At 51.3% G+C, this 21,510-nt stretch overlaps 2 protein-coding genes across 10 annotated transcripts in view; one reads left to right on the top strand and one right to left on the bottom strand.

Moving 5' to 3' along the window:
• The window catches only part of CRCP (CGRP receptor component), a 101,118-nt gene that overhangs the window by 9,243 nt on the left and 70,365 nt on the right, over positions 1-21,510 (top strand). For 2 of the 5 annotated variants that reach the window (XM_067706007.1, XM_067706004.1), the window contains exon 1: positions 17,001-17,647. The exons of 2 other annotated variants lie outside the window; for them this stretch is intronic. Coding sequence is in view for 1 of the 3 variants with exons in the window: in XM_067706005.1 (XP_067562106.1) it covers positions 12,410-12,419 (10 nt within the window). In the remaining 2 variants the exon portion in view is untranslated. Of the gene's footprint in view, positions 1-12,281; positions 12,420-17,000; positions 17,648-21,510 lie in introns of those variants that run through there. One more of the 5 variants, XM_067706005.1, reaches the window with a different exon arrangement.
• Positions 10,897-20,524, bottom strand: ASL (argininosuccinate lyase). Of its 5 annotated transcripts, none has more exons than XM_067705991.1 (17): positions 20,404-20,524; positions 20,139-20,193; positions 16,809-17,003; positions 16,410-16,493; positions 16,145-16,201; positions 15,901-15,998; positions 14,387-14,464; positions 14,222-14,299; positions 13,772-13,824; positions 13,342-13,404; positions 13,038-13,152; positions 12,811-12,895; positions 12,639-12,698; positions 12,315-12,398; positions 11,441-11,521; positions 11,172-11,278; positions 10,897-11,084 (listed from the first exon to the last, which is right to left on the bottom strand). In XM_067705991.1, the coding sequence occupies exons 2-17, from the start codon at positions 20,148-20,150 to the stop codon at positions 10,940-10,942; spliced, it is 1,395 nt and encodes a 464-aa protein (XP_067562092.1). In that variant the 5' UTR covers positions 20,151-20,193; positions 20,404-20,524; the 3' UTR covers positions 10,897-10,939. The 5 variants fall into 5 exon arrangements, with proteins under 5 accessions (XP_067562092.1, XP_067562094.1, XP_067562091.1 ...); XM_067705993.1 differs by having other exon boundaries at positions 16,809-16,919; XM_067705990.1 differs by having other exon boundaries at positions 20,139-20,291; positions 20,404-20,470.

The following is a 21,510-nucleotide window of genomic DNA, read 5'->3' as shown; positions in this document are numbered from 1 at the left end:
AATGGACTGCCAGGGAATTTCCATATTTTCTTATATTTAACCACGCTGGAATCCCTGGGACAAATCCTACTTGGTCAAGGTGAATAATTCTTTAAATATGTCATTGGATTCAATTTGCTAATATCTTATGGAGGATTTTTGCATCTGTATTCATGTGGGAAATTGGTCTGTAATCTTATTTTCTTGTGATGTCATTATCTGGCTTTGGCATTAGGGTAATGCTGGCCTCATAGGATGAGCTGGGGACTGCTCCTTCTTCAGTTTTTTGGAAGAGTTTAAGAACAATTAATATTAACTCTTCTTTAAATGTTTGGTAGAATTCACCTGTGAAGCCATCTGGTCCAGGACTTTTCTTTGTTGGGAGGTTTTTGATTACTGATTCAATCTCTTGTTATAGGCCTGTTGGGATTTTCTGTTTCTTCTTGAGTTGGTTTAGGTAATTTGTGTGTTTCAAGGAATTCGTCCATTTCTTCTAGGTTATCTAATTTGTTGGTGTGCTATTGTTCAGAATATTCTCTTATAAACCCTTTTTATCTCAAAAAGCTCAGTAATAATGTCCCCATTTTCACTTTTTTTTATGACTATGTTCTTAGCTGTATTTTATTTATTTATTTATTTATTTAGTTTTGTCTGCGTTGGGTCTTCATTGCTGTGCACAGACTTTTCTCTAGTTGTGGTGACTGGGTGCTACTCTTCATTGTGGTGCGCAGGCTTCTTATTGCGGTGGCTTCTCTTGTTGTGGAGCATGGGCTCTAGGTGCCTGGGCTTCAGTAGTTGTGGCACGTGGGCTTCAGTAGTTGTGGCTCGTGGGCTCTAGAGCGCAGACTCAGTAGTTGTGGTGCACGGGCTTAGTTGCTCTGCGACATGTGGGATCTTCCTGGACCACGGCTCGAACCCGTGTCCCCTGCAGTGGCAGGCGGATACTCAACCACTGTGCCACCAGGGAAGCCCCCCATTTTCACTTCTGATTTCAGTTATTTGCAGCTTTCTCTTTTTCCTTTCTAAGTATGTGCTATATTCTGAATGTTATGTCCACTCAAAACTCGTCTATTAAATCCTAATGCTGAATGTGATGGTATTAGGGGTTGGGGGCCTTTGGGAGGTGATTAAGTCATAAGGGCAAAGCCCTCACTAATGGGATATGTGCCCTTATAAAAGAGGCTCCAGAGAAATCCCTGGCTCCTTACACATGAGATAATGAGAGTCTGCGACCTAGAGGAGGCCCCTCACCTAATCACCGTGGCACTTTGATCTTGGACTTCCAGTCTCTAAAACTGTGAGAAATAAGTTTCCGTTGTTTATAAGCTACCCAGTTTGTGGTATTTTGTTATAGCAGCCTGACCAGACTAAGAAAGTCTAGCTAAAACTTTGTTAACATTGTTGAGCTTTTCAAAGAACCAACTTTTTTTTTTTTTTTGGCTGCGTTGGGTCTTGGTTGCTGCACGCGGGCTTTCTCTAGTTGCGGCGAGTGGGGGCTACTCTTCGTTGCAGTGTGCGGGCTTCTCATTGTGGTGGCTTCTCTTGTTGCGGAGGACGGGCTCTAGGTGCACGGGCTTCAGTAGTTGTGGCTCACAGGCTCGGTAGTTGTGGCTTGCAGGCTCTAGAGCGCAGGCTCAGTAGTTGTGGTGCACAGGCTTAGTTGCTCTGCGACATGTGGGATCTTCCCCGACCAGTGCTCGAACCCGTGTCCCCTGCATTGGCAGGTAGATTCTTAACCACTGCACTACCAGGGAAGCCTGACTAGTGTCCTTATATCTTCCCACCAGCAGTGTACAAGGGCTCCAATTTCTCCACATCCTTGCCAACACTTGCTGTTTTCTGTTTTTTGATAGTAGCCATCCTAATGGGTGTGATGTGGTATCTCACTGTAGTTTTGATTTACATTTCTCTATTGATTAGTGATGGTGAGCATCTTTTCATGTGCTTATTGGCAATCTGTATGTCTTTGTAAAAATATCTATTCAACTCCTTTGCCCATTTTTTGTTTAATGTATTTTAGCTTTTTTTTTTTTTTTTTTTGGCTGTGTCAGGTCTTTGTTGTGGTGCGTGGGCTCTACATCGCATGCAGGCTTCTCTCTAGTTGTGGCGTGAGGGCTTAGTTGCCCTGTGGCACGTGGGATCTTAGTTCCCCAACCAGGGATCAAACCCGCATCCCCTGCATTGGAAGGCAGATTCTTAACCACTGGACCATCAGGGAAGTCCCCTTTGCCCATTTTTGAATCAGGTTGTTTGTTTGTTTTAACTGTGGTTGAGTTGTAGGAGTTCTTTATATATTCTGGATATTAACTCATCAGATATATGATTTGCAAATATTTTCTCCCATATTTTCTCTGTGGGTTGCCTTTTTACTCTGTTGCTATGCCTGTTGATGCACACAATTCTTAAAATTTCATCAAGTGCAATCTATTTTTTCCTTTGTTGCCTGTGCCTTTGGTGTCATATCCAAGAAATCATTGCTAAATCCAACATAATGCAGTTTTTCCCCTACGTTTTCTTCTAAGAGTTTTATAGTTTTAGATTTTACATTTAGGTCATGGATCAATTTTAGTTCATTTTTGTATAAAGTGTTAGGTAAGGGTCCAACTTCATTCTTTTGCATATGGATATCCAGTTTTCCCAGCACTGTTTATTGAAGACTGTCTTTCGCCCATTGAATGGTCTTGACACCCTTGTTGAAAGTCACTGGACTATATCTGCAAGTGTTTATTTCTGGACTCTATTGATTGTCCATATGTCTGTCTTTATGCCAGTGACCTTTCAACACACTCTTATGATTACTGTAGATTTGTAGTAAGTTTTGAAATCAAAAGGCTTGAGACCTCCAACGTTGTTCATCTTTTTCAGGATTGCTTGGCTATTCAGGGTCCCGTGGGATTCCATTATGAATTTTACGATGGGATTTTCTATTTCTGTTAACTACGTGATTGGGATTTTGAGAAAGATTGCATCAAACCTATAGATCACTTAGAGTTCACAAACATGGGATGTCTTTTTATTTATTTATATCTTAATTTCTTTCAGCAATGTTCAGTAGTTTTAATGGTATAAATCTTTTGCCTCTGGTTAATTCTTAAATATTTTATTCTCTTTGGTGCTATTATAAATGGAATTATTTTTTTAATTTCTTTTTTGGATTGTTCATTGTTAGTGTACAGAAATGCAACGGAATTTTTGTGTGTTGCTTTGTAGGTTGCTACTTTGCTGAATTTGTTTATAAGGTTTAACAGATTTTTTGTGGAATCTTTAGTGTTTTCCCATATAAGATCATAACATCTGTGAACAGAGATAATTTTATTTCTTCTTTTCCAATTTGAATGACTTTTCTTTCTTTTTCTTGCCTGATTGCTCTGGTTAGGACTTCCAGTACTATGTTGAATAAAAGTGGCAAGAGTGAGCCGTCCTTATCTTGTTCTTTATCTTAGAGGAAAAACTTTCTTTCACCATTGAGTATGATGTTTGCTGTGTATATGTTTTCATATACGGCTTTTATTATATTGAGTTAGTTTCCTTCTATGCCTAGTCTGTTGAGTATTTTTATCATGAAAGGGTGTTGAATTTTGACAAATGCTTTTCCTGCATCAATTGAGATATTCATGTGGTTTTCTTTCCCCTTCATTCTGTTAATGTGGTATAGTACACTGATTGATTTTTGTATGTTCAACCATTCTTGCATTCTAGGGGAAAGTACCACTCGGTCATGATATATAATCCTTTTAATGTTATTTTTCAAACTGTGGCATATTGCGCTTTTTTTTTTTTTTAAAGAAATGATTTCTTGAAGGAATGGTCAGCAGTGTCAGGAACCTCAGAGAGGTCAAGTAGGGGAAGGACTGAAGGGGATTTTGTTATTAAGAGGTTTTTTGTTAAACTTGTACTTGAATGTTCTTAGCAGCACTATTCATAATAGCCAAAACGTATAAACAATTCAAATTTCCATCAACTCATGAATGTGGTATATCCATGCAATGGAGTATTATTCAGCCATAAAGAGGAATGAAGTTCTGATACATGCTACAACATGGATGAATGAAGTGAAAGAAGCCAGGCATGAAAGGCCATATACTATGTGATTCCATTTATATGAAAGTCAAATAGACAAGTCCACAGAGACAGGAAGTAGATTAGTAGTTTCCGGGGGTTTGGGGAAGATGTTTGGATCAGGTTGGGAGCTTGAAGAAGGTGTGAAATCTTTGGATTAGCTTCCCTCAGAAGAGGGCAGGAAGAGTTGAGCAAGAATAAGTGAAAAACTAAATGTTTGGCTGAGCTTATAAACCCAACCTTGTACATTCAGATGGCCGCAGGAGTTGGTAAGAGATCAGGGTAACTGAGAACAAGCTGATGACTTTGCAGAATTACCGTGGGCAATGTGGTAGCTGCTGGTGAGCCATGGTAGGCTGGAAGGACCGTTACGTTTTCAAGAATGGGAAGAAGGTGAATCCCACAAATATTTTAATAGACTAGTGTGCCTTCAGCACAGCATCTGGCGCATGTAGAAAACACTTATTTGTTAAAAATAAAAGAATAATCAATTTTGGGGGAGGGTATCAACTTTACTGAGGTATATAATTCACGTACCATACAATTCACTTATATTGGTCAGTTGATTTTTTTTTTTTTTTTTTTTTGTCCGTGCCACATAGGTTTTGGGATCTTAGAACCCCGACCAGGGATCAAACCCGGCCCTGGCAGTGAAAGTGCCCAGTCCTAATCACTGGACCGCCAGGGAATTCCTGGTCAGTTGATTTTTGACAGGGGTGCTAATACAATTCAATTGGATACAAAGAGTCATCTCAACAAATGGTGATGAGACAAATGCATTTCCACATGGAGAAGAAATGAAGTTGGGACCTTTCCTCACACTATATACAAAAATTAACTCACATCCTAGTGGGTATAAAGTAATTTCTCATTTGGGCTTTGCTTTGCTGTTCTCTAGTGATTAATGATATTGAACATATTTTCATGTGCTTATTGGCCATTTATATATCTCCTTTGGAGAAATGCCTATTGAGATATTTTGTCCATTTTTAATTGGGTTATTTGTCTTTTCTATTATTGAGTTTTAAAGGTTCTTTTTATATTCTGCATACGAGACCCATATCAGGTATATGATTTACACATACCTGTTCTGTGTTTCTTTGCGCTTCCTTTGAAGGGCAAGTTTCTTGTGGGCTGCTTTTTTTTTTTTTTGCGGTACGCGGGCCTCTCACTGCTGTGGCTTCTCCTGCTGCGGAGCACAGGCTCCAGACGTGCAGGCTCAGCGGCCATGGCTTACAGGCCTAGCTGCTCCGCGACATGTGGGATCCTCCCGGACCGGGGCACGAACCCGCGTCCCCTGCATCGGCAGGCAGACCCTCAACCACTGTGCCACCAGGGAAGCCCGGGCTTCTTTTTAGCATGATGAAATGTTCTCAAATTGATTGTGGTGATGATTACACAACTCTGTGAACATACTGAAAACCATTAAACTGAACACTTTAAAATGTTGTGTTTTATGGCATGTGAATTATGGCTCAATAGAGCTGTTATAAAATAACAAATGCTGGAAAGGGTATGAGAAAAGGGAACCCTCCTACACTGTTGGTGGGAATGTAAGTTGGTGCACCCACTACCGAAAACAGTGTGGAGTTTCCTCAGAAAACTAAAAATAGAATTACCATATGATCCAGCAATCCCACGCCTGGGCATATACCCAGACATCACTATAGTTCAAAAAGATATTTCGCAGTGGTTAAGAATCCGCCTGCCGATGCAGGGGACACGGGTTCGATCCCTGGTCCGGGAAGATCCCACAGGCCGCGGAGCAAATAAGCCCGTGTGCCACAACTACTGAGCCTGTGCTCTACAGCCCGTGAGCCGCAACTACTGAAGCCCGTGCGCCTAGAGCCCGTGCTCGGCAACAAGAGAAGCCACTGCAGTGAGAAGCCCCGTGCACCGCAATGAAGAGTAGCCACCGCTCACCACAACTAGAGAAAGCCTGTGTGCAGCAACGAAGACCCAATGCAGCCAAAAATTTTCAAATAAAATAAATAAATAAATTTATTATTTTTTAAATCACGAGTTTAAAAAAAAAGTTTGGCGGCAAGGGAGCTGCTCTGCTATGTACAAAACCCCGGCTCAGAAGCAGGTCGTCTACGAATGATCTAGCACAGGTTCCCCACAAACGTGTGGTACGTGATGGGCAAGGGGGTGGCTGCCTTTCCAGCCGTGCCCTTTGTCCCTGTATGAAGGGCTCTCCACACCGGCCCCCGGTCCTGTGAAGTCTACTAACTTTGTGATTGCCAAACATGTCAGTGCAATCTTGGTGCTTCAACAGGACAGTAATCACCCACTCTGGACTCCATTGGCTGCTCAATGAACAGTCATTTCTCCTCTCCCTTCTTCCTTAGTTATGGACCCTAATATTGTTCAGAAGACAACAGGAGCAGTGAAGTGGGCCCTGCCCCAACCCCCAAGGGATGTTTAAAGTTTAGTATAAGAACCAATGAGACAACCTCATTCCCTTTTGCCAGGTACTTGCTTCCTCAGCATCCCTTGCAGCTTTGAGTATAAAATGCAAGAATAAAGACATAAATTGAGGTAAGAACTGGTAAGCAAGAAGAAACCAGGACTTGATGATTTGGGAAATTCTCAGCCTATCTAGATTGCAAAAGATGCTAAAATTAGGAGACTCACTGTTAGGAAAACATGCTTTAGAGAGAAAGCCTAGGGTGTGGTTGGACAAACTTGCTACTGCCTGGAAAGGATCAGAAGGCCAGAGTATCCTGTTAAGAGTGCTCTTTAAGAGATTTGGCACATGACTCATGGATCCCTCCAGATATTTCAGCAGAAGCCAGGAACAGAGATGGGATTATCTAGGAAAGAGGACTCTCTTGTCCAGTGAAGTGTCCTGTGACATACACAGGAGACCCACAAAGTTCTTGAGGATGTTATATCAGCAAAAACTCTGCCGGCAAGGACTAAAAGGAACAAGAGAGGGGGAAATTAAAGAAAGCTCTAAAAGTTCTCTCAAAGTATTAGGAAATATGCTAATATGCTTCTATGTTACTCAGCTACAAACATGTGCTACCCTTCAAGAAAAAGGAGTGGTGACTGTGAGGACGGAGGTGCAGGTCCAGAGGGTAGAGCTGAGAGCCCTGGAGGATTATTTCCAGGCCTTGAAACCTAATGGAGTTTGCTAGGCTGGATTTCAAAATTGCTTGGAACCAGTGACTCCTTTTCTCTTTCCATTTTCTTCCTTTTTTTTTCTTTAATTGAAGTATAGTTGATTTACAATATTGTGTTATCCATTTTCTTCCTTCTATTTATTTATATTTTTTGGCCACGCCACACAACTTGTGGGACCTTAGTTCCCCAACCAGGGATCAAAACCAGGCCCATGGTAGTGAAAGTGCTGAGTCTTAACCACTGGACCGCCAGGGAATTCCCATTTTCTTCCTTTTTAAATTGAAATGTCTATAACTGTTATACTATACCTAAACCAGCATCTTACTTTAGAAAGTGAGTAGATAATTTATTTCTTGAATTTTTGTGTGTGAACTCATTTAATCCTCAGCACAATCACAGGTTCATGGATGGAGAGGAATTTTGCCCCGGGATGAATCATACCCAGAATCTCAGTCATACCCTTTTAGATGATGAGATATGGGACTTTTGAGCTGATGAGATTTAGATGAAATTTTGAACTTGAGTTGATGCTGTAATGTGTTGAGACTTTGGGGGACCTTGGGATCAAGTGAATGTATGTTGCATGTGGGATGGACATAAATCTTTGAGAGCCAGACAGAATGTAGTAAGCTGAATAATAATCCTTGGAACTTGTACCTATGTTACTTTAACATGATAAATAGGGACTTTGTAGATGTGATTAAGTTAAGGATATTGAGACGAGATTATCTTGGTTTATGCAGGTGGATCCAATGCAATCACAAGGGTCCTTATAGGGAGGCAGAAAGGTCAGTCAGAAGATGTGACAACGCAAATGAACCTATCTATGAAACAGAAATAGAATCAGGGACATAGAGAACAGACTGGTGGTTGCCAAGGGGGCAGGGGGTGGGAGAGGGTTGGACTGGGAGTTTGGGATTAGCAGATGCAAACTGGTATACACGGAATGGATAAACAAAAAGGCCCTACTGTATAGCACAGGGAACTCTATCCAATATCCTGTGATAAACCATAATGGAAAAGAGAAAGAATGTATATATATGTATAACTGAGTCACTTTGCTATACAGTAGTAATTAACACAACATTGTAATTCAACTACACATCGATAAAAAATAAATTAAAAAAATAAAAGATGTGACAGTGGAAGCAGAGGGTCAAAGAGAGATTTGATAATTTTACATTGCTGGCCTTGAAAATGGAGGAAGGGTCGTAAGCCAAGGAATGCACGTGGCCTCTAGAAACTGGAACAGACAAGGAAACAGATTTTTCTCTAGTCTCTGGAAGAGGCATGGCCCTGCTGAGGTTTGATTTTGTCTCAATAAAACCCACTTTAGGGACTTCCCCGGTGGCACAGTGGTTAAGAATCCGCCTGCCAGTGCAGGGGACATGGGTTTGAGCCCTGGTCCAGGAAGATCCCACATGCCGCGGAGCAACTAAGCCCGTGCGCCACAACTACTGAGTCTGCGCTCTAGAGCCCTCGAGCCACAACTACTGAGCCCATGTGCTGCAGCTACTGAAGCCTGCGCGCCTAGAGCCCATGCTCCGCAACAAGAGAAGCCACAATGAGAAGCCCACACGCCGCAACTAGAGAAGGCCTGCACGCAACAACGAAGACCCAACGCAGCCAAAAAATAAATTTAAAAAATTTAAAAACCCACTTCAGACTTCTGACTTCAAGAATTATAAAATAGTGTTTATGTTATTTTAAGCCATGAAGTTTGTGGTACTTTGTTACAGCAATAGGAAATCAATACAAGGTCACACTGAGCTTTGGTGTAAACAGCTTCTGAGATTAAAAACACAGTAGACAAGAGGAAAGTATGTAGCCAGTCTGTAGCAGAACAGAAAGAGGCAGATAAGTGGAGTAGCTCAGTCATGTGTGGACAGAGTCTGGGAGAAAAGCTGCACAAACTCTTGCCCTTCCTGAGCTAGGACAGGCCATTCCTTCTGGTCAGGCCAGGCTCCTGAGTGGGAAGCCCAGCGAGGCTGACTGCAATTCAGTTAAGGAGGAACTTTTAACAGGATTGTCTGGAAAGAGTCCCCATTTAGACTGGGGTGTGCCCCCTCAGTGGAGGCGGTAGAGATGGAGGGAGGCATCGCAGCAACTTCCTGCCTCCCTCTATTCCAATTCTCCGTGTGCTAAATGTATTAGTTATTTTAATCCTGTCCGCTGTTGGATGGGTGAGGCCCTCCTTCATTTCAGAGACTAGATTTTAGGCATTCTCTGGATTAGCACTTTTTTTTTTTTTTACTCCTACAATTTTGTTTCTGTTTGACCCCTTTGGGTTTCTTTAATTTTTTATTTTTAAAAATTGAAGTATAGTTGATCTACAATATTGTGTTAGTTTCAGGTGTACAGCAAAGTGATTCAGTTATATATATGTATATATATATATATATTTTTTTTTTTTCCCAGTCTTTTCCATTATAGGATATTACAAGTTACTGCATATAGTTCCCTGTGCTATACAATAAGTCCTTGTTGCATATCTACAGATCAGCACCTCTGACTCTAAATGTGCACACGAATAACCTGGCGAGTTTGTTAAGCTGCAGATTCTGAATCCGTAGGTTAGGGTGGGGGCCCAGGGAGGCTGATGCTGCTCGTCTGCAGCAACTTTGTGTAACAAGGTTCTAAAGATCAGTGACTCTCAAACCTGAGCACACGTCAGCATCACCTGAAGGACTTGTTAACACAGGCTGCTGGGCCCACCCAGAATGTGGTTCAGTAGGTCTCGGTGGGGACTGAACATTTTCCTTTTAACAAGTTTGAAGAAGATGACGATGATAATAATCAGGAACCACACTTTGAGAACCACCACTCTAGAAGATTCTATGTGTGACCCACAGCTTTCACCCTTTTGGGAACTTGGTGTAGTGTCCCCACTGCTGGAGTTCTGGTTCTTTAGCTTACAAAGTCTTCTCATTGCTCCCAGAGTCGCTCAGGAGGAGTTACTCATTCTTCTTTGTGTTTAGCTTGCTTACCTCTGTTGTTAAGAAACGTCTGAAATTTGTGTTTTATTAGCAGGATTTTGGTGAGATTTGTATAGACGAGGCCTCTGCATCTCTGCTGGCTCTGGGGACCACCGTTATGGAATCCTTACCATGTCCTAGGCCTGGCCTCGGGCTCTTTGCAGACTCAGTGAGACCATCCCTCCCTTGACCGCAGCACGGGCAGGCCCCTCTGGCACCACCTGTCTGTGGCCCTCACCTCACGGTTAGTGTCTGGGAATTTGTACGTTACTCTTCAGGGTGGAGGAAGCGTCTTCTTTACCTGTGTATGCAGCTCACCTAGTGCCTGGCATCACATGCTAGCCGGATGACCGACTTTACCACCAGATACACCATTCCCCTCAGAGGGTACAGGACCCTGATGGTCTAGGGAAGGGTGGGTTAAGCAAGGGGACAACGTGAGCAGGGCAGCCTAGGAAGGACACTGGAAGGAAGGGGGACGGACGGGGCTGTCTGGGTTAACCCAGCCCGTCAGCTCCCACCAGGGCTCCAAGGAAGCCAGTCCCGCCAAGACACCCAAGGCAGGAAGTCACTGTGAGGCCCACGGTGAAGGGGGTGGGGCCTGCGCAGGGTGGAGGCTCTGATGCGCATCCCCTCCACCCTTCCCCATCCCTGACTCTAGCCATGCTTGTCCAGTTCCTCCACTTCCTCTATGGCCCCTAACTGCATCCCCACCGACCGAGGCAGACAGGCTGGGCAGGAAACACACACAGCCTCCTCTTGGGCCCACTTTATTTGGGAGAGGCATGGGGAGGGCTCTAGGCCTGCTGTGCCCCTAGGAGAGCTCGCACCTGCCCAATCTGCCAGTCGACACTGGAGCGCGCGGTGCCCCCCAGGGCTGCGTACTGCTCCACGCTGTGTCCGTAGTCCCACACGTGGCTCACGTCTCCCGAGAACAGGGGGCTGGGGGGAAAGGAGGAGGTGGGCCTGGGCTGGCCTCGAGGAAGGCAGCAGAGGGAGGGGAGGGGAGGGGAGGGGAGGGGAGCACACCTGATGGTCTGTAGCTCCTGCAGCGACAGCTGGTTGAGGGCGACCCCTTTGGTCTCGGCCATGAACACGGCTTTCCCGGAGGCCTCGTGGGCCTGGCGGAATGGCATCTGGGGGCGCGGGGGGCGGGAGAGTGGTGCTGACGCAGGCTTCCTGAGCTCCCTGTTCTGCTGGGGGTGCCGGCCCTCCCCCTGCGCCATGACCACCGCCACCCCCAGCCTGAGGAACATCCCTGTCCCCTTGCCCCTCCACCCTGGCTGCCCCACACTTACCCCTTTGCGGACCAGGTAGTAGGCGAGGTCAGTTGCCAGCATGTCAGGACTAAGAGCCCGTGCCATATTCTCACGGTGAATCTGGGGACAGCAGGCCAGGCGAGTGTGAATCTGGGGGGCCCTTGGTCCTGGAGCTGCCAGCCTAAGGCCTACCCCCCCTCAGCCAGGAAGTCCCCTGCCTTGGGCAGATCCCCTCTTACCCACCCTCTTCTGCTTTCTCTGCTTGAACCATCATTTCATAATTATTGATAATTATTAGCTGTGCTACTGGGGTTGCCTCCTTATCTTTAGCATCAGAATCACCTGGAGGATTTATAATGCATACAGATCTCCGTGGCCTAACCCAGGGTCTCTGACTCAGCAGGTCTGGAGGGGGCCCTAGGATTGCAGGTCTGTCACGTTCTCAGGTGACACTGCTGCTGCTGATCTCGGGACAACCACTGCTTTAGAGACACATCCTGAACTATTCAGGAATGAAATGATGAGGGGTATTTGCTTAAAAACAACGGTGGAGGGGGTAGTGGGTAAAGACAGCTGAAGCAAGAATGGCCATGGGTTGATTGTTGTTTAAGCCGAGTGTTGGTACATAAGGGTTCATGATACACAGCCTCTCAACTGTTTATACTGAAATTTCCCATAGTAAATGGTTAAAGAAGAAATCTGGCCAGGCCAGCTGATGGGGCTCCTTGAGTCTAACCCACTTCCATTCTACTGCAATATGTCTCTTCGCTCTTCCCAGGGCAGGAACAAGCACATGGCCCCTCCCTCTGCCCCACGGCCTCTGGACCCACCCACGCTTGCCTCCTCTCAAGATCGCCCTCCTGGCATCCCAGCCCTGAGCTTAGGGACCTCGGGGAGAAGAGACGTGTCTTGCCTGCAGTGTAGAGATGACGCCAGTGGCCACCTGGATGACGGCGCTCATGGTGTTGGACACTTCAAACACGGCTTCCTTGTCCTCCTGGGAGGCACATGGCAGGAGGTAAGGGCCCAGTAGCCTGGTGCCCAGTGAGGCCTTCCCACTGCCTTCCACTGGGAACACTCAGCACCTCGTACACCCCGCACCAAGGGAGAGGAGAGCACTCCCAGGGCTGGGTGCGCAGGACAGGAGGTGGCAATTCTGTGGGGCCCCTGCCCAGATGAGCCAGGACCCCAAGAATTGGTATGCGGTGTGTGTGCAACTGGGTCCCCAGCCTCGCACCTGTAAGTCCTTGTTGTAGGTGCTCGGAAGTCCCTTGAGGGTCATCAGGAGCCCAGCACACTGAGGGGACAGGGAGGATCAGGGGGCTGGACCTCAGAGCCTGTCCTGGACGTTCCCTCAGGACCCTCCGGGTCAGCGCAGAGGCCTCGCCCCAACTCCCTGCCCTGCTTACCCGCCCAAACACTCGCCCCGCCTTGCTCCGGATCAGCTCCAGGCTGTCTGGGTTTTTCTTCTGGGGCATCAGGCTGCTTCCAGTGCTGGAGACAGAGATGCCGGGGCTGAAGGGGCTCCGGTGCCCCTTGGCTGGTCTGCTGGGCAGCTCTGCCCGGGGGTTGGGGTGAGGAGGAAAGAAGCCATGCTGGTGGGCGCAGAGCTGGGGGAGGGCAGGCGCAGCCTTACCTGTAGGCGTCTGAGAGCTGCACCAAGTTGAATTCTTTGGTGCCATAGAGGATGAGATCCTCGGCCATCCTGCTGAGGTGGGTCATACACAGCGAAGCCCAGAACAGGAACTCAGCTTGTGGGAGGAGAGGGAGAGCAGGCTGTCTGGTCACCAGGCCTCGCCCCTCACCCAGCCTGGAGAAGGTCCGGTGGGCCATACGGGGGTGGTAGGAAGCTGGAGAGGAGGCAGGGCGGGGGGACAAAGGCAGCAGGCACTGCAGGGGACTGGCCCTGGAGGGCGGGCGGGCTAGCGCCCAGGACTCACCCACAAAGTCTCGCTCACTGGTGGCATCCATGCTGTTGAGAGTGATGGCCCCAAATTTCAGTTCTGGCCGATTCGGGAAGGGGAAGGCAATAGGGTTGGGCTGGAGGGCGAGGAGGGGCCTTCTCCCCACCCCCACCCCCCAACCAGGCTGCCCAGCACCCCCCCATGACCCCCTCTCAGGGAGGAGGAGTAGGGAGGGGCAGGAGGTTGGGAAGGTCTTTGGTACAGGTCCCAGGAGGCAGGCGGGAGCCCTGAGTCTCCCCGGCACCACGCACCTCTCCCATGGCCTCCCCTTGCCTCTCTAGCCTCACTGGCCATAGATAATAGACCAGGGTTTTACCCGGACCCCTGCCCTCTCTAAGTGTGTGTCTGCGAGACCTGGCAGGTGCTGAGGGTGGTCTCCTGGGAAAGGAGGGGCAGGGTGCCTCACCTGCTCGGAGCAGCTCCCGGTCCACACCCAGAGGGTTGCCTGCGATGGCCCCGCTGCAGAGATGGGAGGGGTTCTGAGTGACCGGGGCTCCCGGCAGGCAGGCCCTGGCATGTACTTGCACGCACACCTGTGCTGAGCTCTGGTTGCCAGGGCTGCGGCCTGGTCGGCTTGGGTGCCAGACAGTTGTCCCCACGCGGGGGAAACGGCACGATGTGAGCAGCTGGCTGGCTCTCTGGAGAGCTCTGGCGTGGCTGTGACACACTCATCGCCCCCCTCTTAGAGAGAGCTGAGGGTCCATTTGTGGTCTCCCTCCCACCGTGGCTGGGGAGGCTGACTGCCTGGCTTCTGTCCCCCTCTGCCCTTCCTGGCCCCTCCTCTTCTCTTGAAGCCCAAGGAACATGCTAAGTATGTGGCAGCAGCCCCATCCTTGGAGCACTGGGCCTCACTCACCTCCCCAGGGGCAGGACGTTGATCCGCTTCTGCACCTCCAGCAGCCTCTCAGAGTCTCTGGTCAGTGCCACAGCATGGCTGTGGGAAGCCAGGAGGCAGGAGGGTCAGGGCAGCCTGGGCTGGGCCCCTCCCCTCCACCACGCCCCTCCCTCACTGCCCGCTCACCTCAGGATCCAGTGGCTCCAGCGGATGGGCTGAGCCCTCTGCAGGTGTGTGTACCCTGGGAAGAGGATGTCACGTTCCCTGTGGGGGAAAAGTAGGGGCAGGGAGCCTGAGGGGCTCAGGAGGTTCAGGCGAGGCCTGCCTGGGACCCTGGGACCCTGCAGGCCTGGGCCCCTGTAGGGAAGAGCAGGGCAGGCTCACCAAGGATCTGCCTGCACAAGGGACCAAGTGATCTGGGGACAAACATGGTGTAAGGGAAGGGTCGGGAGGTGGGGCATTGTGACTGGGCCATGGCTGGGGGGCGTCCAGAGGGTGAGCGTAGGACGAAGTAGAGATCACCCCTTCAGCTGGGGCCTCTGCACCTTGGCAGCAGATCTGGGTAGGGGCCAGAGCAGGAGGGGAGGTGCATGGCAGGTACCACCTGGCAGTGAGAGGAACTCCAGAGGAGCCCAGAATAGCTGGGGGCACTTTAAAGTAGGCAGGGCAGTGGCACAGGTGCTGTGAGTGACGGTTCTAATTTTTTTAAATAAACAGCTTTATTGAGATATAATTCACATACAAATCACCCATTTAAAGTGTACATTTAGTGTACAACCATCACCCCAAGAGAGAAACCCTGGGACCTCCCTGATGGTGCAGTGGTTAAGAATCCGCCTGCCAATGCAGGGGACATGGGTTCGATCCCTGGTCTGGGAAGATCCCACATGTCGCAGAGCAACTAAGCCCGTGCGCCACAACTACTGAGCCCACGTGCTGCAACTACTGAAGCCTGCGCGCCTAGAGTCCGTGCTCCGCAACAAGCGAAGCCACAGCAGTGAGAAGCCCGCTCACTGCGTGCGCCAATGAAGACCCAACGCAGACAAAAAAAAAGGAAAGAAACCCTGTACTCATTAGCAGTCAGTCCCTAATCCTCCCAACACCCACGCTGCCCCGAGGATGACAGTTTGGGGGCCCTTGTTTTCCCCCAGTGAAGTCAGTGAAACAGGGGTCACAGGGAGCTGGGGAAGAGGAGGGGTCAACCCTGTCTCTGACACCAAATAGAGACTTCTCAGAAGTCATGTCACAGAAGCCAAAGCTTGGGATGAGGCCAGCGGGAGGCAGCCCTCAGCTCTGTCCTTTGCCCGCCATGCTGTGTGGGGACAGGGGACATGGGGCACAGGCAGGCCAAGGAGTGACTCTCTGGTTGCCCCGGGCAAGCCGGCCCCTTTCCCCGGGCTTCGGGCCATCTGCCTAGTGCCTTAGCCTCTGGCCTGTGAACCCTCAAAGGGTGAGCTCCCCCTGCCTGCTAAGCTGGGCTGGCTGGGGGTCAGGGATGCTGCAAGAAATCCTCACTCCTGGCTGTTCTGCCTCACTCAGTCCAGGAGTTCTGGACTGTACCCCTGTACCCCAGAGCCTGGCCCCCCTACCCTCATCACCCCTGCCACCTAGGTCTGGCATTCAGGCTGCCTGTCTCGGGGGAGTGGAGACCCTGGATGCCCTCATGCCCCTCTCTGCCACCTGGTGTTGCATGCACTCACGCCTCTGCCCGATCCACCATGGTTCTGATGAGCTCCCGGAGGAGGGCAGAGAGCGTGGAGCAGTTCTGCCGCATCCACAGCCTGAGGTCTGTGACCACCTGTTGGGAGGAGGATGTGGCACTCAGGGACCACAGATGTGTTGCCTCCCTGGGGAGCCAGGACTGCTGCTGAGCCCCAGCTCTGCTGTCTGGACCCCCCGAGGTTGGGAAGGCCCAGGGCGGGGAGCCGGGCAGGCTGGCGGCACCTGGTCGTTCCGACTTCGTCCTGTGTGCAGCTTCCCTGCGGTTTCACCGATGAGCTCCTGGGGGTGGAGGGAGGCACGCAGTCGGGGTCTGCCTGCTTGTGGCCCTCCCTCCCTGCCCCGGGGTGCCCTAGTTCTGCCCGATCTCTGCTAAGGCCTCCTGCTCTGAGGTCCCAGTGATGAAGGGAACAGAATGATGGTGCTTATGCTCAAAGTGGCCCAGAGAGGGGAGGGGCAGGGGTGGGGGGTGAGGTGGGGGTGGCCTCACCTTCAGACGCCGCTCATTGGCCGTGTGGATGTCCTCATCATTGGGGTTTAGTTTGAAGGTGCCCTGGGCCCACTCCTCAGCTACCTGTAGCAGATAGCAGCAACACGGGGGTCAGGAGGGTGGCATCAGCAGTTGAATCCTGGCAGTGCTCCACCCCCGAGGAGAATCACAGACCAAGAGCACGTTTGCTCAGGAGCCATAGGACCACAGGAGCATTAAGGGATGAAGAGACAGTCAGCACAGCATGTGGTTAAAGGGCACCTCTCTAGGCATATGATCACTACGAGGGGAGATGACAGGCTTGGGATGATACCGCAGCCTGCGCTCGCTCGGGGATTTGGTGAAAGCCTGGGACCACAGGGAGGGACGCTGGGTTGGGCCTGGGAGTGTGGAGAGTACCTTGTCCAGGCCCTGGAGTATCTGGTCCATCTCGGTCTTGGTGAGGATCCCCGCCTTCTGCAGGCCCCGGCTGTAGGCCTTGCTGCCCTGCACGTCCACCTCCCAGAGGTGCTGGTCATAGGTGATGGACGAGTTGAACTTCTCCATGATGGGGTCCACTGCGCCCACAAACCGGCCACCCCACAGCTTTCCGCTCTGGCCAGGTGGGCATGATCAATTAGTCTCCTCCCCCCTTGAGAACAGGACCTCCCACAAAGGGCCCTCAGGAGAGTTATCAGATCTGACGGCAGTGGGAGCCAGCGGGCAGGGTTATTCTCACTGGACAGATAAGGAAACTGAGGCTCAGAGAGGGTTAGGAACTTGCCCAGAGTCACTCAGGGAGTGAATGTGGGAAATTGGCTGGACACTGAAGTTAGGTTCTTTCCCACCATGGGGCGCTGCTCCAGGGAGATGGTGGCAGGCACCCCTGAGACCACAGCAGAACTTCTGGGACCCTTCCTGCCACTGACCAAAGTGAGAAGTTACTCTGGAATCCAGCTCTGATGTACCAGGGATAATGACAATAATGCTGGCTAACATACGTCGCATTCTCACTGTCTGCCAGGCACCATTATTTGCTCGTCACGCAGACGGCAACGCTGTGAACTGGGTACCAATACTATCCTGCTACAGAGAGGAAAAACTGGGGCACAGAGCAGATCTTTACCTTGCCCTTGCTGAGAGCGGCAGAGCCCGGACTGCACCTCGGCAGCCGGAATTCGAAGCCCTGCTCTAAACCCCACATGCCACCAGGACCTCTCTGCTGGCTCTGCTGTTCTGAACATTTGCTGCAGGAACAGGTGAGGAGGCACTTGAGGGGCCCCATCAGTCTCAAATTACCTGCATCTCCCTCCCCCAGCTTGGGGTGGGGCCTAAGGTCCCAACCCCCCACTCCTCTGGAGAGCACCCCAGACACACCCATTATCATTGGCCTTCTACGAGGTCACTAGCTGACCCTCTGCCCCCCAGGAGCCAAGGGCAGAGGGATGGGACAGAGACACCTCTGTTTTGAAAGAGGGCATAGGTCAGGGCATGGGACAGATGGGGGAGGGAGCGCAGAACCCCTGAGGGGCAGTCCTAGTGCCCAGTGAGCCAAGGACAGGAGGAGAGTGGTCCGGGGTGGAGATGGGAATGTTACTTCGCTGGCATCTTTTCTGTGGAAGGGGTCTACAGTGGCCACTGGGGACATGTTCTCCTCTGTCTCCCTGCAATGTCGTAGACCTCAGTTAGCCACCTGACCATAGGAGTGTTATATTACCTCTCTAACCTTCAGGGTTGTCCCTCTATAAAATAGGAATAATAATAGCATCTATCTGATGGAATTGTTAGATTAAGCCATTAGATTAAGTTAACTGCATACATAGCACAGTGCCTGGTACTCAGTAAGTTCTAGGTATTGCTAAGGGAGGGGCCGAGGGCTGCCAGGGTCAGGGTGTGCCTTAGCTCCACTCGTCACTCCTGTGTGCACCCCCGGGACCTGGCCCCAGGGTGCTCTGGCCCCAGGGGGTGCTCTGGCCCCAGGCTGTGAGCTGACCCCTCAGTGCCCAGCAGCCTTGGCTGCCAGAGGACTCTGCCCTGCAGATGTAGCCTCTGCCCCCACTCAGCCTTTTGAGCTGGACCTGCCCCTTACCCCCTGCTGCCCCGCCAGGCCTAGATCTCCAGCAAAGCACCACGTGGGGCCCTGGTCCTGACCACTGGGACCAGAGGGCCAGGGCCAGCCAGTCAGGATGGGGAGGCAGGCTGCCTTTCAGCCAGGGGCCTGGCATCACCTCCCCCAGCAGGCCCCTGGACTCGCTTCGTGGGTTGTTAGTAATAACAACTATTTAACAAGTGGGGCCGCAGCCAAACCAATTAGTGCCAACCCACAGGACGGCCTGGGGAAAGCAGAGGTCGCCTGGCACCCTGGTTTCCTGAAGGCAGCCCACTCCGCATTGGGGCCAAGCTCCTACCCTGCTGGCAGTCTTAAAAGGACCCCAGGAGGATGTTAGAGTGACGTGCCACCACCTGGGCACTGAGAGAGGGGCGAGATGGTGGGAGAGGGCACTGCTGTGAGCCAGGGTACATCTGGGCCAGAAGGATCCCTTTGGGGCAAGGGGACAGGGACACTGGTTCAGGCTGGGATGAAAGAGCAGCAGCCAATTTAGAACACATGGGAAATACCGGCGTTGTCCCTCTTAGTGTCATTAGCCATGATTTATTGAGCACCTACTATTGCTTCGCCCTGTGCCAGGCATTCTCCAGATGCTCTTACACCCTCCTATGAGGTTACCCCTATTTTACAAATGAGGAAAGACATTCAGAGAGGTCGAGTGACTGCTTCAGAAGCCAAGTTTGTTTGGCCCCAAAGTCCAGGCCCTGCCACGGGCCCTCCACCATGACCCAGAAGCTAGTAGGGCAGACAGTCTTAACCCATTTATTCAAAAAAAACTGAGGCCCAGAGAGGAAGTGACTTGCCAGCTAATGGGGGCCAGGAGGGACTGGAACCCACACCTCCTGCTTCCCAGGCCCAGGGTTCCCTTCTCTGGCATCAAGCAAACAGCCCCTTTTACTTGAAGGGTTCAAAGCAATGACCTCATGATCCAGTACCTTACAGAGAAGGCAGACAGCTAATATTATCCCCATCTGCCGGGTAAATCAACTGAGGCCCAGGGAAAGGAACCTGTGCCTCAGACTCCTGCCACTAAGTCAGAAAGAGAACCCAGGAGTCCTCTGGCTCTGAGGGAGAGAGGCCAATGAGACAGGAAGCCACCAGGTCCTGGGGCCACACGGCACGGTCCCCTACATCCTGGCTCTTAGCACACGCAAGAGTCCTGTGGACTCTGCTACACAGGGACAACTGCTATGGTAGGAGAGGGGCACAGGATGGGGACTGCCAGGAGGACGGGGGGTGGGGGGCGGGAAGGAAGGAATGAAGAGGTGAGGGTGCTGAATGAGTGGGCCGCACCTTTCCCGCCCGGCCTAGATCACGGTCAGGTCAGGGCCACCTTCCCCAGCAGTGTGGGTTGGTGCATTTGCCACAAAGGCTGCCTAGGGAGGGGTGAGGGACCGGGGAGAGCAGATGGTGGTGGGGATACCGGGAAGTCGGGGCAAAGCTCTCTTTAGGGCTCTGGCAGGTGCGCCGGGGCGTACCCACTGCCTGGAGCCAGCGAGGACAATTACCAGGAGGGTGGAGGGCGACAGGTCTGGCTCGGGGAGATCGCGTGCGCAGGTCACTGTCCCGGCTGGCGCCCAGGGCGCCCCTCCCCCTCGTTTGGAGGCCTGGAGGACCGGCGTCCTCGAGATCCCACTCACCTCCGATGCCATGTTGGGCGGTTCCTTGCCGTCCGGGAGCCTAGGTCCTCCGGGTCTGGAAGACAGGGCAGAACTGACGACCTCGTCGGCCACCGGGCGGTGTCCCCCGGGCGGGGCCGGCTCCGGGTTGGGGCACTGCCTTTGGAGCGCAGCCTGTGGCGGAGGCGGACGTGGGCAGCGCCCAGCCAGCGCTCGCGCGGGTCCTCTGCGTCCTCCCCTCCCGTCAGTCCCGCCCGTCCAGCCCGTTCGGCCGCCGAGCACTTACCACCGCCTGGCCGCGCGGTGACTCTCTCCACAGCCGCGGGGCTGGACTTTTCCGGCCGGGAGAGCGTCAACAGCAGCCCAGCGCTGTCCCCGCCTCCTATCGGCGGCCGCACCAATCCCAGGCAGCCCGGCCCCGTGGGCGTTGCCTCCGCCCTCCAACGCCGGCTGTGGGCGGAGCCGTCTCCGGAGCGGCTTTGGGCTGAGCAGCACTAGGGAGGCGGTAGGCGACTGTGAGGGTCCCCAACCCCCAGGGCGGCAGTGCTCAAGGCTGCAGACTGCTCCGGGCACTGGAGGGAGACCCGGGCTAGGGATAGAGGTAAAGACACTGGAGCAGGCCTGGCGGGCTCACAGGAGACACAAGGTGAAAAGCCACGCCCAATCATTCGTTCATTCAACAAACACGTACCCGCACCTCCTATGTGGTAGGTACAGAGTTAGACACTGAAGGAAAGGAAATGAGCATAAGAAATGATGCTTGCCTCAAGAAGCTCTAACAAAGCGTGGATAAGGTGTGCAGGGGGCACAGAGGGCAGCGCAGAGTGGGGCGTCCATCTTGGGGTACTCAGGGAAGGGTTCCCTGACACGATTAATTAACTAATTATTCAACAAAATAGACAGCCTGGGTTCTGGCCTTAGGGGCCCTAGAACTTCTGCCCTGGAAGTTCCACATTCTGGGGGAGATGTCCCCTGAGTTGAGTCTTGGAAATAAAAGGGAGTTAGCTCAGCAAAAAAGGGGATTAGAACATTCCCTGCGCCGGGGTGGGGGGTGGGGGGGTCAGCCTGGGCAAAGTCCGGGAGGCCAGAGGCCAGAAAGTGAATGGCCTGCTTGTAGAACAGGAAACCAAGAGTGGCTATAACAAAGGGTCAGGGGCTTTAGAATGGAGGTGGGGAGGAGAGGTGGGAAGTAGGTTGGGGTAAGATTGTAAAGGGCCTTGAATGTCAAACGAGAGGGTTTGGTCTTGATAGGACCTATGATCCTCCCATAGGTCATAGGGAGCCAACAGATGTTAAAAATTGAGGGAGCCAAAATTTTTTTAGAAAGATACTTCTGGCAACAGTACTGAGGATGGAATGGAGGGGAGAAGGGACCAGTAGCTGGGATACCTCA

This window comes from Pseudorca crassidens, chromosome 15 (assembly GCF_039906515.1).
Source record: "Pseudorca crassidens isolate mPseCra1 chromosome 15, mPseCra1.hap1, whole genome shotgun sequence".
Classification (NCBI taxonomy): Eukaryota; Metazoa; Chordata; class Mammalia; order Artiodactyla; family Delphinidae; genus Pseudorca; species Pseudorca crassidens.
Note: the sequence above shows the minus strand (reverse complement) of the source record. Positions and strands in the feature narration are given on the sequence as shown.

What these genes read in the sequence shown, in the direction of transcription:
- ASL (XM_067705991.1), bottom strand. An exon ending in CAGTGAGCGAGACTTTGTGG is followed by an intron (nt 13,153 to 13,341) that starts GTGAGTCCTGGG and finishes TCCTCCCACAAG; the next exon opens with CTGAGTTCCTGTTCTGGGCT. An exon ending in CGGGGCGAGTGTTTGGGCGG is followed by an intron (nt 12,699 to 12,810) that starts GTAAGCAGGGCA and finishes CTGTCCCCTCAG; the next exon opens with TGTGCTGGGCTCCTGATGAC.